General features: G+C 46.3%; 1 protein-coding gene across 3 annotated transcripts in view; it reads left to right on the top strand.

The window, feature by feature from the left end:
* LARGE1 (LARGE xylosyl- and glucuronyltransferase 1) overlaps positions 1–16,286 on the top strand; it is a 1,129,206-nt gene that overhangs the window by 872,744 nt on the left and 240,176 nt on the right. For all 3 annotated transcript variants that reach the window (XM_078669611.1, XM_078669686.1, XM_078669758.1), the window contains exon 7: positions 14,323–14,427. In XM_078669611.1, the coding sequence (XP_078525737.1) occupies positions 14,323–14,427 (105 nt within the window). The remainder of the gene's footprint in view (positions 1–14,322; positions 14,428–16,286) is intronic.

Below are 16,286 nucleotides of genomic sequence, written 5' to 3'. Positions count from 1 at the left end.
ACTGTATATGGCAAAGGACATCACTCGAAAGGCGAGAGGAGTCCATGAGAAGTTAGTCGAACTAGCAGGCAAATATATGGTGGACTTGTCCAGAACCAAAGCATTACAGGGTAACCACAGGCTACATTACTCAGATCGAGACCTAGATGAGAGGAGAACGATTGGGCTGAAAACGCACATAAGGGAACTGATTACTGGAATAAGGACATGGAGAGCACTAGATAAGTGGGAAGAGAGGTGGTCCAAGAAAGGGACCGGCAGGAGAAGCATGATTGGTATGACACCAGGACAGCAGGGAATAGAAGCTTACCCTTTGCGTGAAGTCGCAAATGGGAACTATGTACATGTCCCTTGGAGTAGGGGAGATTTAGCTGCTTTTACCACCTCTTTCCCCAAGTTGCGAGAGAGCCCAGTGGAGTGGTACAAGCAAGTCGAGAGGTTTGTAAAAATCTCGAAGGTCCTATGGATAGATCTGAACACGCTGTTTGACATTGTAGTACCAGGCGATCTGTGGACAGCATGCAAGGTTAGCGCTGAGTGGCCCATAACGGAGCCAGAGAGAGATGCCAAGACTAATGGGCGGTCCGAAATCGTGATGGCAAAATTCGAGAGAGTGATGACTTGGCTGAAAGAGAAAGTGCCAATGCAAGACATAGATTGGGTCAGAATAGACCGAACAAGACAGGAACCCAAAGAGACAGTTCACGAATATTACGAGAGATTGCTGAAGGCGTTTAAACAGTATAGCGGTTTGGATGTAATGGATCCAAAAGACATAGGGCAATTCGTGTCCAAGTTCGTCTTGGGACTGAGACCGGATATTAGTTTAATGATTCAGCAACACTCGATTTGTTGGCAAACTAAACCCCTAGATGAAATACTGAGATATGCAAGGTACTGCTGTGATGAGATAGATTCCAAGGCTAAGAAACTAAAAGAAAAGTTGATGGTGGTACAGATGCAGGCAGCAGGGAAGGGGGGACAACAGCAACAGCAGCAAGGAACAGGTACAGGAGGAAAGAAGCAGTACAGTCAGAACAAGGGCAATGAGGAGAGTTCCACCTTTAGACCCAGAATAGACATAGCTACCTTGAAGAAAACGACTAGGTGCCACCAGTGTAACGAGCTGGGGCATTGGAAACGCGAGTGCCCTTACAATGTAGAGATAGGAGAGCAAGAGATAGAGGAGGAAGAGGTTCAGAGCGCACCTACAAGAGGGGTAACGCCATACCAAGGAAAGGTGCTCAAAGGGGGGGGGGCTCCTCCCCGAGCCCAGTTCCCGCAACCTCCTCGAGCAGGGAGTATGGGTAAGACCTATAGACAAATGCCCCTGTTTGTAGAAGGGGAAGAATGCTATTATGTGGACCCATTAACCGGACAGAGAGTGGAAAGAGAAGACTGCACCCTTGGGGCAGCCTTGGAGGTAGATCAGAGGGGACCCTATGTGGAAGCAGAAGTAGCAGGGTGCCCTACGACATTTCTGGTGGACACAGGAGCCACTAGATCCACGATCAGATCAGCTGCAGTTCCAGACCTGCCCATGTCTGGAGAGACCATACAGGTGGTAGGGGTCGCAAACAGGAGAATAACCAGCCAATTGACAGAACCGGTGCAGGTGAAAATAGGGAAGTACAGCGATGAGCACCAGTTTGTGGTTTGCGATTCAAGCCCTGTGTGTCTGTTAGGAAGAGACCTGTTGTGTAAATTGAATTGTACTATATACTGTACACCTCAGGGAGTGGAGGTATTGACTAATGATGATGATGCAGATTTCAAAGTTGCAAACTCAAGAATATGTGTGGAGCTGTACCCTACTTTGACAGTAGACGAGCTTCCCTGGGACTTGAGAGAGACAGTGGCATCCGAGGTATGGGATTTCACTGGGGAAGAGATTGGATTGGTCAAAGGGGTAGACCCAGTGAAAATTGTAGTGAAACCGCATGCTGAGTTCCCAAGAACACCCCAATATAAATTGACTCCAGAAACGATTGCAGGCATAAAACCCGTGATCGAGTCCATGATTAAACAGGGAATACTGAAAGAAATCGTGGGTAGTCCATGCAACTCCCCGATTATGGGTCTGCAGAAACCAAATGGGAAATTTCGGATAGTGCAGGACCTTCGAAAGATTAATAACATAGTCGTTTCGTGTTGTCCAGTGGTACCGAATCCATCAGTGATACTGTTTCAGATTCCATTCCAAGCAGAGTGGTTCACAGTGATCGATCTTTGTCAGGCTTTCTTTTCGATCCCTTTGGACGAAGATAGCCATTTTCTTTTCGCATTTAAGCTGGAAAATCGCGTCCTAACATGGTGTCGTATCCCTCAGGGGTATACAGAGAGTCCATCGATCTTTAACCAGCTTTTGAAGAAAAATCTTGAAAGTCTAGTGCTGCCCCAGAAGTCAGTTCTGGTCCAGTACATAGACGACCTCCTTGTGGCGTCAGAAACAGAAGAAGCTTGCAGGGAAGACTCCATTGCTTTGTTAAATCACCTAGCTGCCAATGGGCATAAGGTGTCCCCGGGAAAATTGCAGTACTGCCTGACAGAAGTGCAGTACTTGGGACACAGAATTGAGAAAGGCAAACGAAAAGTGTCACCAGACAGGATAGAGGCGATCATGAAAATGAATGCGCCTAAAACACAGAGAGAGGTCAGGATGTTCCTAGGGATGGTGGGTTATTGCCGACAGTGGATCGTGAATTTTTCACTGAAAGCAAAACCCTTGCAAAAACTGACGCACAAAGAGGTGAGTGATCCGGTACCATGGGACAAAGACTGTTTGATGGCGTTCCTACAGCTGAGAGAGGACCTGTGTCGTGCTCCGGCATTGGGAATGCCTGATTACAATAAACAATTTTTTCTTTACTGTTGTGAGAGAGAAGGTTGTGCGTTGTCTGTGTTGGTCCAAATCCATGGGAATGCCCGTAGACCAGTTGCTTATTTCTCGGCTACTTTAGACCCAGTAGCCGCAGCGTTGCCCGGATGTCTCAAATCCGTTGCTGCAACGGGTGTCAGCATTGAGAGATGTGAAAATATCGTCATGGGGCACCCGTTAGAGGTGTGCGTGCCACATTCTGTTGAACTGTTGATGACCAGGACCAAAACACAGCATCTGACCAACAGTAGGCTCACGCGCTATGAGCAAGTTATTCTTGCTGCAGAGAATGTGACCCTCAAGAGATGCTCTGTTTTGAACCCTGCTACCTTGATGCCACTTCCAAATGATATCGATGATGATGATGAATGTACAGACCATGACTGTCTCGATGTGACTGAACTATGCACCAAACCCAGACCCGACATCGTAGATGAGCCACTGACCGACCCAGACGAAGTTTTCTTTGTCGATGGCTCATGTGTAAGAGACGAAGTTGGGCAGTTGAGAGCAGCTTATGCTGTTTGTACAATTGAAGGAGTTGTGGAAGCTGGGTGCCTGGAAGGAGTACACTCCGCTCAGGTAGCCGAGATTATTGCCCTGACACGTGCTTGCTTAGCAGGCAACCAAATTCGAGTCACCATCTACACCGACAGCCAGTATGGGTATGGGGTAGTTCATGATTACGGGCAGTTATGGTCTCAAAGAGGGTTCATGACTTCTTCAGGCTCTCCCATTCGCAATGGAGAGTTTGTGCGCCTGTTGTTAGAAGCATTGCAATGCCCAGCAAGTATCGCAGTTGTAAAGTGCATCGCACATACCAGAAATGAGGACTTTGTTTCGAAAGGCAATAGATATGCTGATGAAGTTGCGCGGTATTGCGCGGAACAAGGTTACTCTTTCACAGAGGTGGATGTGGGTGGAATAAATGTAAGAACTGAATTAGCCATGATACTGGAAACTGTTGATACTTGGGATGAACTGTCAACCATGCAAGAAAATGCTCCTGATTCTGAAAAAGAAACATGGGAAAAGGCAGGATGTGTAATGGGTGAGACCCATTTTTGGGTCTCAGCAGACGGCAGAGCAGTTTTGCCCAATGAGATGGTGAGTCCAATGGCTAGACTCATACATGGTCCCGTACACTTAGGGAGAGATGCTATGCTGAGAGTGTTTAGACAGACTTGGTACAATCCTAAGTTTAGAATAGCAGCAGAAGCAGTGTGCCAGCGTTGTGTGACCTGCCAGCAGCTGAACGTAGGGAAAAGAACACCAGTTGCATTAAGTCACATAGGAAGGTCTGGAGGTCCATTTAATCGAATGCAGATAGATTTCATTGAAATGCCAAGGTGCAACCGCCTCAGATATGTCTTGGTGGTTGTTTGTGTGTTCTCCAGATGGGTTGAGGCATACCCTACACGTAGGTGCGACACCCTCACAGTGGCCAAGTTACTGCTTAGAGAACTCATTCCTCGCTTCGGGGTGCCGGCCTTTTTGGAATCAGATAGGGGAACACATTTTAACAGCGAGCTTGTGAAGATGATCTGTGTAGCCCTAAATATTGACCAAAAGCTGCATTGCAGTTACCGACCAGAAGCCTCAGGAATTGTGGAACAAATCAATGGCACAATCAAGGCCAGAATAGCGAAAGTGTGCTCCTCAACGACTCTGAGTTGGCCTGATGCCCTGCCATTAGTTCTCATGAGCCTTCGTAGTACCCCAGACAGAAGAACAGGGTTGTCACCACATGAGGTGTTAATGGGGAGAGCAATGAGGCTGCCATCTATTCCAGCTACTGCACTGTTGAATATCACAGATGATATGATCCTGGACTATTGTAAGGGGCTGTCTGACGCCATGCGTTCTGTGTCCCTCCAGGTGCAGGCTGCCGAGGTTCCAGCGTGCCAGGGCCCTTGCCATGACCTGTATCCTGGGGACTGGGTCCTGGTGAAGAAACATGTGAGAAGAAGCTGCTTGGATATTCGTTGGCGTGGGCCCTTCCAGGTCATCCTGATCACCAACACAGCTGTAAAGGTGGGAGGCCTGCCCAATTGGATCCACGCGTCACATACGAAAAGGGTTCCAGCACCTCTGGAAACAGCTCCTCTCTCGGATGGACGTCCAGCTGAGGACCGAGAAGCCATAGAGGGGGCTAGCCAAGCTGTAGAGGTGCCAGCGGAAGCAGGGAACGAGTCTGACCAAGCTGAGGACGGTCAGTACAACAGCGAAACAGAAGACGCTACAGAAGGAGAAAGTAGCTGGGAGTACGAGTCAGACCCTGACAGGTCTGAGAGAGAGCGGGAACAGACAAGAAGGAGAAGGAGTAGAAGGGCACGTGGAGAAGCTAATTGGCCGCAAAGAAGAAGCTCTAGCCTGAGGTCAACTCCAGAAGCAACCCTTCCTCCGATATCAGAAGACTCAGACCTAGAAGAAGGTGCTCAGGGCGCTGAAGCACCGGACCGAAGAAGGTCAAGAAGAGTGCGTGTGCCTAACAGAAGATACTCCACACCTGAGTGGACATATCTGGCGACAAATGTCTGTGAAACCGGAGACAGGGAGGATCCGAGCGGTGGTGGTGTCCAGTTCTGAGCCCATTATCACCGTGGAAATACGACTGTTGGTACCCGGTGTCGAACAAGAAGGGTCACTAACATTCATGCTCCCCAGACCTCCCCGCCTCAGCAAGTTAAAACATATGTTTCTTACAGAATTGCAATTCCCCGACTTTGGTACAACGATAACAGCACATGAAGAGCACAATCTTCGTTTGGAAATACTGAACTATGCTATTGAAGCTGCAACCACAAATCTGATAGTAGACTGTTAAAGGACTTTGTAAATATAGCAAGCAGAAAAAAGAAGATTACCTAGCGCCCAGGAAGCAGAGAATTTTAGGGAATTCCCCTTGAGCGGATGGAGAAGGGCTAGGGTTGTCTTTTTGAACTGTTAAAGGACTTTTGCGAAGAAGGTTGTCAGCCTCCAGCTGTGTGGATTCTAAAGACAAAAAGGATTGAAAAGAGACTGTAAAGGAACGAGAGGAAAAGAACTTTTTGCAAAGATAAAGAGAGAGCTATATTGTCTGACGAAATGGAGGCCGGCACCCCGAACCGCAGAGCTAAATGTATAATAGGTACACTAATAGTAGGAGTGATAATATTAATAGCTTTAGTGGTAACAATTTCTTATGTAAAGGGAAATGAAGAAGAGGTAAAGGTAACTGATGTGAGTTCTGTAGAAACGCGTACACCCACTGTTGCGGGTGAGGAAAGGGAAAACACTCAAGAGAAAGCGTTATTAGCTGCAGAAGCCCGCAGGTTACATGTAGACGAGTCCCAAGGAGACTTTAGGTCAAATGCTTATGCTAAACTTTTATATGAATACGTGGATGCCATGGAGGTTAAGGATTGCTACGTCTGCATGCAGTTGCCGGCGTCTGTAGATGAAGGAATTCGATATCACCACCTCCCTCTGACATATGGCATTACATGTAGCTTATTGCTTAGTATATTTTATGAGAGAGATAGTTTTGAATACTATTTCTCAAATTATGATTCAGTGTTGCCAGAAGTCCCAAATTATAAGCAGATGAACAAATGGGATTACTGGAAGAGTGAAGACAGATTGGCCAAATTCTTCATTCCTTGGATTACCTTAGATACTTCACATGCCCGTAGAAATAACCTGACATGCAAGGTGTCAGAAGTCGAGAAGAAATTCATAGGGCAGGTGGATGATCGTTACAGGAGACAAAAGATTTTGAAAAAATCTGGACAAGGGAAAATAGATTGGACCGAGGAAGAGAAGTCACACAAGAGAAAGGGTAGTAGTGGTCCAATAGCTTTGGATAAAGCGCAGAGAGGAAAGTTATGTCTTCACAGAGCCAAAACGTATTATGAAAATGTATACGTTGGAGAAGTGGACTGTGAACATGCTTTTAATTTAGAGTACTACACTAAGGATTTCCTGAAGGGAATGCAAGTGATTCCAAATGTGTATTTTGTATGTGGAAGAAATGCTTACGTGAGACTACCTGACAACTGGTATGGATCATGTTACTTGGCAATTGTCTTCCCCAAAATATATCATGCACAAGACTTAGTGATCATTGAGGGTCAGACCTCATCGAGGGGAAGGAGAGATGTAGGTGATGCCGAAATGGTTGGAGATGTCTTTGGAGCTATGTTCCCTCTTTTGGGAATAATCCTTAATGATGTTAAAATTAGACGACTGGCAACAGTTGTCGACAGGTTGTCTGCCAGCACTGCTCAGTCCTTAATGCTGGTAGAAGGAGAGATGCAATCGATAAGGGCTATGGTTCTTCAAAATCGTCTTGCATTAGATGTCCTACTAGCAAAAGAGGGCGGAGTCTGTAAGGCTTTGAAGGTCCAGGAATGTTGCACTTACATTCCAGACAATTCGAAGCCCCTTGAGAAAGTTATTAAGAACATAACTAGTATTCACAAGGAGATCGAAGACTTGAGTAGAGAAAATGTCTGGGAAAAGGTGGGCCACGGAATGAGTACAGTTGGAGGGTGGTTTTCCACCTTAGGCAAAAGCTTTATTTGGTATATCCTAAAGCCTATCATCATAATATTGATCTGTGGGATAATATTGTGGGGATTGGTGAGGGTATTCAAATGGTACAGAGCAAGAAGGTCAGAAAGGGCCCAAAGAGAACAGCTGCAGAGATTGGCTGCCATACAAGATAATCAGTACAGGAGCCTGAGAGCTCTGGAAGCGCAGAGAATGCCAGCAATAACTTCAGTTTAAATGTTAGTGATGACCCCGAGAGGTCATCAAAGGGGGGAACTGAGAGAGCGCAAACTGATTTAAATGTATGAGTACATCACACTTACCTGTAGTAAGCACAAATCATGAAGAGAAATGCCATGAGTGCTAATAGTACCTGCAAGTATATTCAAAAATGTATAGCTAATGTAGAGATTTAAGTAGAAGTGGAACTAATACAGAAATGTGTGACATTATATGATTTTATTAGATGTGATTACTTTTGAATCTATGTCGTGTAGCTGTTAAAATGTAAGATGGTATGTGGTTAAGAGCAGAATGTGGTAGGCCTCAGGGCCAGAGCTGGAGCTAAAAGGGAAGGTGGTTCTTTTCACGACACAGATTGTTTTAACTTTTTGGTCATTGCATTAAATGGGCCAGGATTTATAAAAGGTTTACTGAATAATAGAATAAGAGTGTTAACATGCTTTAATTAATTGAAGAAGTTGAATGCTATAATCATAATGAGAAATATTGTAGGCCTGAAATGTTTTAATGTTGATTTACACGTACATGTCTGGGCTGAGAAATGTTGCAAGCCTTTTTAGAAGTCTATGAGAGTTGGGTTCTTGGCGGCAGATATCTGTCTGCAACAGGAAAGGGGGGATCCAATTATAAATGAATGAATAGAGGTCTGTTCAGTAGACGGCCCAGACATGGAGGAGGGTTTTGGAATGTTTAAGGGGTATCAGCGGGCCGGAGAAAAGCCTGAGAAGCAAGGTCAACTCTAACGTCTGAGGCCCAATACAAAGCATCATGGAAAAAGCCTGAAGCTACACCACGTGAGAGGCGTTTCGCAAGGGGCGTCTCAAATGTTGTTGACTGTTTTGTATTAGGGACAGCACCCCTGGGTGGAGTTAGAGCAGAGACCTGAGGACCCTTTAGAGAGCGGATGGGTAGGCAGTGAGGGGTCATGACTGGAGAACTATAGGTTTTCACCAAGAGACTTAGAGTGGGTGACTTCCCTTGGGGGTCATTCACTGCTGACACCTTTGTTAGGTTGGGATTTGGTTAAGTAGGGATACCATCTAGAACAGGCTAGGGACGCCTAACCTGTGTGTGTTTTCCTCCAACCTAAATGAAGGAGAGATATGCGTCTATGCTGATAGCTTTATTATTCTTAGAACTTGTGTTAGTGATTTCTGTTGCTCGTCTGAGGGCTTTTCGAGAGCACATGTATGTAATTGGACCTGTGTATCTCGTGAATCTCATTCTGAGATGTCTGTATTTGCAGCTCATTATATCTTTACAATAAACTTTTGAAACCTAGAAGTTGTCCGTGATCTTTGAGAGTAGAGTCCTTTATTGGGTGAACTAGCTTGCAGATAGGTGTACTGTTTTCTTCCAAGACAGGCAACAAAGGTTCAGTCGACCAGATCGAGGTTTGGATCAATAGATATAAGGTATCGATCAAAATCTCGCCCTTTCAGGAGTGTTCTGGGAGTTTGCAGCAAAATTATTTCTTAGAAGCCCTTATCGGCTCCAGTGGGAGCTTTTTAAGGGGGTAAAAAGAATTTAATGTGGAAACGTGTTATATTCGTTGTAAATCGTGGTTTCCTTGACGCTGATAGCTCATGTGAACGAAAGATGTGTGTTCTCAATAAGGCCCCTCCTCAGATCTTGCAGCAACAATAATGTGGCCCCATATTGTAGAGTGACTCTGAGGGGACCACATCCGATTGAAAGTGCATGTGAAACCTTGGGGTGACACTTGTGTATTGGGTACTCCTTTCTCCGCCTGGTAATATTGGGCAAAAGAGGCCAACCAGAAAAATAATATTCTGCAGACATTTGTCTTGGAAAACTAATGTCCCTTCTCAGAGATACTAGCAAGAACGTAATGTGCCTAAGATAATGCTCTGCCAGCGATAATAGGCCAGCTCCCTTCCTGCTCTCCGCCACTTCCGGTTCTGTGGGCTTCGAAGTCAGAGACGAGGTCAGAACAGGTCAATGGTGTTTCTAAAATCACCCCAGCTGCTGGGCACAACTTCTGCCCCCCCCCCACCCCTCCCCCTGTTGGTTTATGCCCCAACCCCAGTGCTCAGAGGGATACGTATGTGTATTCCAGGCCATGGAGGTGTCTGCATGTCCCCCAATCATCTCCGTAGTCCTCGCTTCCGCCGCTGCGCCAGCGCGTAGCCAACCAGATGCCCCGCGTCCATAACAGAGTTGGTTATGACTTATCACAGGCTAAGCCAAACCATTGTCCTGGGGGGGTCGGACAGTGTTGGCCAGGGCACCTTACATCCTTTCCAGGAGGGCTGGGCATGGGACATGCCCTGCTGGGCCTGGCTCAAGTCCTGGTACCCAGGGTGGCTCCAGCAGCAGCTGCATCGCCCCTGCCAGGGCTGCATCCGCTGCGGGGTCAGCAGCTGCCACTAAGCCTGCTGGGATGATCATGCTGGAATACCGCCAGCGAGGGGCTTGCCGGGCTGGTACCCAAAGTCCCGCGCCTGCTCTCAGGAGGAGGGCAGAAGAGGACATGCCTCTTCCTGCTTGGAGAGGCCACTCTGAGCAGGGCCAGTGCTCGGTGTCCGAACCAGTGCACCTGCGGGAGGCTGAGGGTGGCTTACAGTTCTCGCAGCAGGAGGGCTCCATCGCACGTTGAATTAGTCACAAGAGGAGATATTTCATTTGAAAGAAAAGCCATGTAGAAAAAGAATACACAAAGGGTCTGAGTTACCGTGGACGAGTAAGAGTGTCCGAGACCACACTGGGATCTTGAAGGCAGATTGATCGCCAAGGTTGGAAACCACTCTAACACAAACCCAATGCCTAGTTCAAGCAAAGAACTAAAAACAACAACATACAGTAATGAGCAACACAGCAAACAATCCTGCAAGAGTGGATTCTAAGCAGGCCTTAATAATACATGGATATGGGCATTAGTGCACACACATAACCACCAGCATGTATTAAAGGAGAACAGATCAAGAAGTACAATTGGGAAAACTCAACATATACAGAAGCAATCAAACTATACTGTCCTAATACAGTTAAGAAAACGATGCGAATGGCTCAGTGGTCTGTGCAAACTAGGAACCAGCAGGCTGATCACATGCAGACCTGTGCAGGGCGTTCATACATGCCCAAGATCAACCATTCTCACCCATTAGCAAGATGCAACCCACACTGGGGGTGGTGCTGAAAATGCTAATAACCAACTCTAGGGGCATGCCCCAGAATACACTAGCTGTTATATGCTCTGGAACTGCCCCAGGACATGGCTGTTGTAGTTGTTTGCTGACAACTGGCAATTAAACGCTCAGTGCCGATGTCTGCTGTTCTTTGAAGATTATGTTTCCTAATAAAAACTGCGGCCAACAAATGTCCACCACAAGAAAAGTGTATGTTGGCTTATTTACAAGGAGAGGGGTACTGTACACAAGGGGTGAGAGAGTGGGGCTGAGTGTGGGGGTTATGAGCTTGTATTTTTTTAAACAAATAAAGGAGTATCTCCTTCAGATTATAAGGTCAATAGTCTGGAGGATAGATATAAATGGCATAAAAGGAAAGAAATTTCCTTTTCTTTAAAACCCCTCACTCACCAGCCTGGCGGTGACATGCTTCATCATCGGGGTCCACCCTGGTGGCCTAGCGTCACCAGGGTGTGCTTCGACACCTGAACTACAGTGGAGCGGGTTGTGACTGTAGGTGCAAAAAAGAATAAATGTTAAAAATTGTCCTGGTTTAACTCAAAAATAACTTTATTATAGAGTAACTGAACAATGTTAAAAATAATGGTGAGATGGTAGTAGGCAAATTACGACCCACTCATCTCTATATGTGTTGGTGTGCATTGGTCGACATGTTTCTACCATAGGGACAGTGCCCGGTTTCTTCAGGACCAAAAAACAGGTGGACGGGAGGTGTGGGCCCCCTAAAAGGCTCACCCTGCCCTGATCCCCTGTTGAACCCTCCGGCAAATTGCTCGGGGTGTGTGTGCTCAGCTAAATAAGTGAGCAAGCAAAAGAAAAAAGAGACCTGTGGAGAAAAAGGAATAAAAGCAAGTGTCAATTGTGGACATATTTACTCTCCTGTTACGTCGTGGAGTGTCTCTATTTAGTGAATTATCATGCCATATAGATATCGTTTTAGCCCTCCGGGTGAGAAATGGTGGCATCCGAGGATGCTGAGCATAATTGATTGATCAATATATACGTGCATCGCTGCATGCGTTATGCTTGACGTAGTTTTTATGCCACCTTGGCGGCGTGCTTATCCGCTAGTGGTTAGCACATCAATCAGGGTGATGGGGCTGTGCTTATTGTCAGGCTGAACACCTTGGTGCGCTTAATAAATGGTGGCTATGAGTAAACAGTGCTATGGTAGCGTGCGCTTAGTACGTATTTAGTCGTTTCGTGAAAGTAACCGTAACAATCAACAAACATGACTGACATACATATAACATTTAAAGTACACATGGGCATGGTGGCGTGAGTTCAGGCTTACTTAATTTAGAGCTCTTATGCGCTTCATCGGGCAGGGCGTAGGCTCTTCGCAACAGATGAACACATTCTGCAATTGCGGAATACATGGGAAAAGGGTTTGAGCGTGTGGCCGGGTTGCGGGAAGCGAGGCGCAAAAGAGAAACCAATCCGAGTGAGTGTCTCGGGTGTTTCAGCGCACCCGCTGCAAAGGGTGTGGGTGTACTTACAGTTATCCGGCATAGCGATTAGCTAGAGACCTACTGCCATGGTTCCCTGCTCGGCTAGTAGAGCCGTTCACTGCAGATCGTAATTGTAGGCGTTGGCCGCTTCCGGGGTGGGCGTGGCCCTGAAGCACGTCTGGGGGCGTGGCCAAGTGACTAAGCGTGATGACGCTGCTGTTGGCAGTCACACCCCTGCAAGAGGTAAACAACGCTCGTGTGAGCGGCGGAGAATGTGCACATGGGCTTTGGGAATAAAGGAGTAGCTGCCCTCTAGATATAGGGGAGGCGAGTGGAGCTGGCTGACAGGCGGTGCCCGTAGGGGGCGAAGGGGCTAAAAAAAGTTGCCTAGTCAGTTCCGCTGGCACTGTTGATGTAAAATAAAGTTTTGAAATCGGTGCAAGTAGCCCTGGTGATGTAGGAGGGAGATCATTGCCCTGCTCTATCAGGGGAAAGGGTAGTGCCACTTAGGGTGTAGTGCCACTATGGGAATGGGGCCATTACTGGACATAGAAACTAAAGCGTACTGGGAGCTCAGATGGGCAGACTCTAAGTCTTGTGAAATGGAGCCTGTTTCAGGGTTGTGGTTGCTTGGCAGGTGGTAAGATAGCCCATACTTAGGAGCCCGGGGAGCTCGTGAATAGTTTATTTAAGGACGGTGGCCCAAGGAATATTATCGTTAAGGCCCGTCTTATGGCTGGAAAGTCTGTAAATCCAACGCTGTTCCTTCTCAAACAGTCGTGCTTGCACATTGGGACCTGGTTGGATTTGCTCAATGACAGTCCATCGCATGTCATTCGGGGTATGGCATGTCGTCAGAAAATGGTCCGTTAGTCTGGTGTTATTCTTCTTGCATCTCACTGTGCTTCGGTGTTCTGATATGCGTAGTTTCACTTTTCGGGTTGTCATTCCTATATAAGGAATCCCACAGGTGCATCTGATCAGGTAAATAACATTGGTACTGTTACAGTTAGTGTGCGATCTCTGTACCCATGTTTTTCCTGGTTCTAGATCCAGGGTTTTAGTGTTGGCAGTAAGGTGGCAGACGCTACAGTCCCCACATCTGGAATGTCCAGTAACTGGTGGGAGGCCCCATATTGCAGTGATGGTGATGAGCTTGTCTCACGTGTGAGAGGCGTTCTTAAGACCTGAACATGGGACCCCCAAGATTTTGAAGTCCAATGCCAGATTAAGAGCAGAGTGGAGGATATGTGCACAACCAGTGGCGGCCACAACAAACAAAAAGTGGTGCGGCGGGTGGAGAGGGAGCGGGGAAGGGAGCAGTTTAATCATTTTAAAAAAAGGAACACTTACCTGAAGCTGCCAGCCGCCTTCAGCATCGCGCCTCGTTATTCTTCTTCCTGGTTTCAGCAGACACTGGGGCAGCTTCACAGTCTCTCTGTGCAATCCCCACACTGCTCTCATGCTCTGAGAGCAGCGCGGGCATTGGCTGATGGGCTGGTTTGACGCTCCCTTAGGCACAGACAGTCTGTGCTGTTTCTCCAACCGGGCTGTTCAGTACAGATGGGTTGGAGAAACCCAAGTGCGCATGTGTTTGTCCGGCCTAAAACGGAAGGCCAAATCCACATGCGCACTTAGAAGTGCACCAACCAGCCATCCTCCTCCCTCCCATGGCCCCGGCACTGCCCATCCCTACAAACGCTGGCTCAGCCAGAAGGTGAAAAATAAAACGATGGTAAAATATTGTTTTATTTTTCAACTGCTGGCTCTGAGCCAGTGGGGCGACGCTCCTCCGCCATTGCAGAGGAGCCGACCCTGTACACACCTGCCTCTAAGGATAAAGATTGTACAGTTACACAACATAATGTACCACAGAATGTTTGCACACCTGAGATCCTTTATATGCCCAGGTGCAGCAGTGCTTTTTCTGCCAGATTGCCTCCCGATTCTTGTTGGTTACAATGTTGCTCTCCAAGACAAGTTTTTATTCCCCTGCCAGTCTCATTCACAGTGCCACTAAATTCTCCTTTGTTTCTATTTTTTTTAGGTCAGCAGGTTCTGGGCCTTGTGGAGAACCAGAGCGACTGGTACCTGGGGAACCTCTGGAAGAATCACCGGCCTTGGCCAGCGCTTGGAAGGGGATACAACACAGGTGAGGCGCTGGGATGGCCTAATGCAGTCACTGCTTTGGTTTCCTGGCCTGTCTTGTTGAGGAGATTCCACATACCGTAGAAACCTTTTACATGGGGTTTTGAAAGCAGATTATATTTGACACCATAACCCGTGTGTTTAATTTGCATGTTTTTTTTTTTCAGTTTGAAAGCTTTATTAAAGAAAAACAAGTATTACAAGAAGGTGACATCAGCAAAATAGGAGAAAAGGAGTATATGATGGGATAAATTGAAACAGAAGCAGCCAATATCACAATAAAAAACAAAGCATTTTGAGTTATGTGGGGGGGAGGGGGGAGGGGAGGGGGGGAGGGAGAGGAAACATGTTATTATCATTGAGGATGGATAAAGAAAAACGACAAAAATACAATGGATATCAATAAAAAAGTACAGTAGAAAACATCATATTTAGCAATTACTGGAATGAAGAACAAGTAATATTGGAAACCAATATAAAGCTAAATCACAATAGTAAAAGTGAAAATATCATAAAAAACATCATAAAAACCATAGGCAAGAGTATATGCGTTCAGGGGGGTTTGAAATTATCCGAAGAAAGTGGAGAGTAAGTCTTTTTGGCAGAATGATCTAAATATAGAGTAAGAGGTAGCCAGTAAAGTTCAACATTGCGGGAGAGTTTGCAAGAGGAAGCAAAGGCAACATCAAGTCTGTGTGATTGACATACAAAATTCCACCAGCAATTTAGGGACAATTTGTTCAAGGATTTCCAATTAGAGACAATATGTTGTAATGCAAGAGCGAGCATAAGATCAAAAAGACCGTGGGAATGTGTTGGGAGATCTAAATCTTCTGAAAGGCTACCAAGAAATACAAAGGAGGCAGAAAAGTGAATAGAAATGTTGAAAATACGAGAAAGGCGAGAGAATATCTGAGACCAAAAAATACGAGTTGAAGGACAGAAAAAGAAGAGGTGTAAAAGATCTGCAGAAGGGGCATTACAGGTCCAACAATTAGATGCAGCAGTAGATTGAAAGCGAGAAATAGAAAGAGGAGAAAGGTATAGTCTGTGGTAAAAGAAAAAGAGGGATTGAGTAAGAGAGGCAGTACGGGAAACCTTCAAGGATCTGGCCCAGACTTTGTCCCAGAGAAAAGTCGACCATGAAGAGTGTAAGTCTGTTTCCCAGGACAATTCCAATTTCGATTTGGGACGATCTGGATTGGGGGCTGAGAAATACCGGTAAATGAGGGAAGCTTTAGGAATAGTAGAAAGGACGGCGAGTAAAGGTGAAGATGAAGCTGCGAGTCCGTTAGAAGGAAGAGAATAATATCGATCTAGAATAGTTTCCATGAGGATAAGGAATTTCTTTGCAAAAGTAGGAGGGCAGTGGAATTGAGAGCGAAGTTTAGGAAAGGAGCAAGGGGATGAACCATCAAAAAGATGATATACCCAAATGATACCTTTTGCTCTCCATGAGGGCCAAGCAATAGGTCTGTTATTTATTAATATAAGTGAGTTGTACCATATAGGCGATAGAAGGAAGGATTCCTGTGTCATCGAGGCAGGGGAGACTAAAGGTCGGAGAAGAGAGGAAGTATGTTTGAATAGAAGAGGGTTAAGGCATGGGGCTTTGGAAGTAAAGTGAATTACTTCTTGTAAAGAATATGGAAGCAATAACTCCTGTTCCACAGAAAGCCAGAGGGGAGAAAAAGGGGAGGGTTCCTGAGATAACCAGCGAGAGGCCTGTCGAAGTGAGAAGGATGTATGGTAAAGGCGAAAGTCTGGAAAGTTGGTTCCACCATTAAGTTTAGATTTACGTAGGTGTAAAAGAGATATGCGGGCTTTTTTCTGTTTCCAAAGAAATTTGGACAACACAGAGTC

The sequence above is a fragment of the Lissotriton helveticus genome, chromosome 1_1 (genome assembly GCF_964261635.1).
Source record: "Lissotriton helveticus chromosome 1_1, aLisHel1.1, whole genome shotgun sequence".
Classification (NCBI taxonomy): domain Eukaryota; kingdom Metazoa; phylum Chordata; class Amphibia; order Caudata; family Salamandridae; genus Lissotriton; species Lissotriton helveticus.
This window is presented reverse-complemented; position numbering and strand designations above follow the sequence as displayed.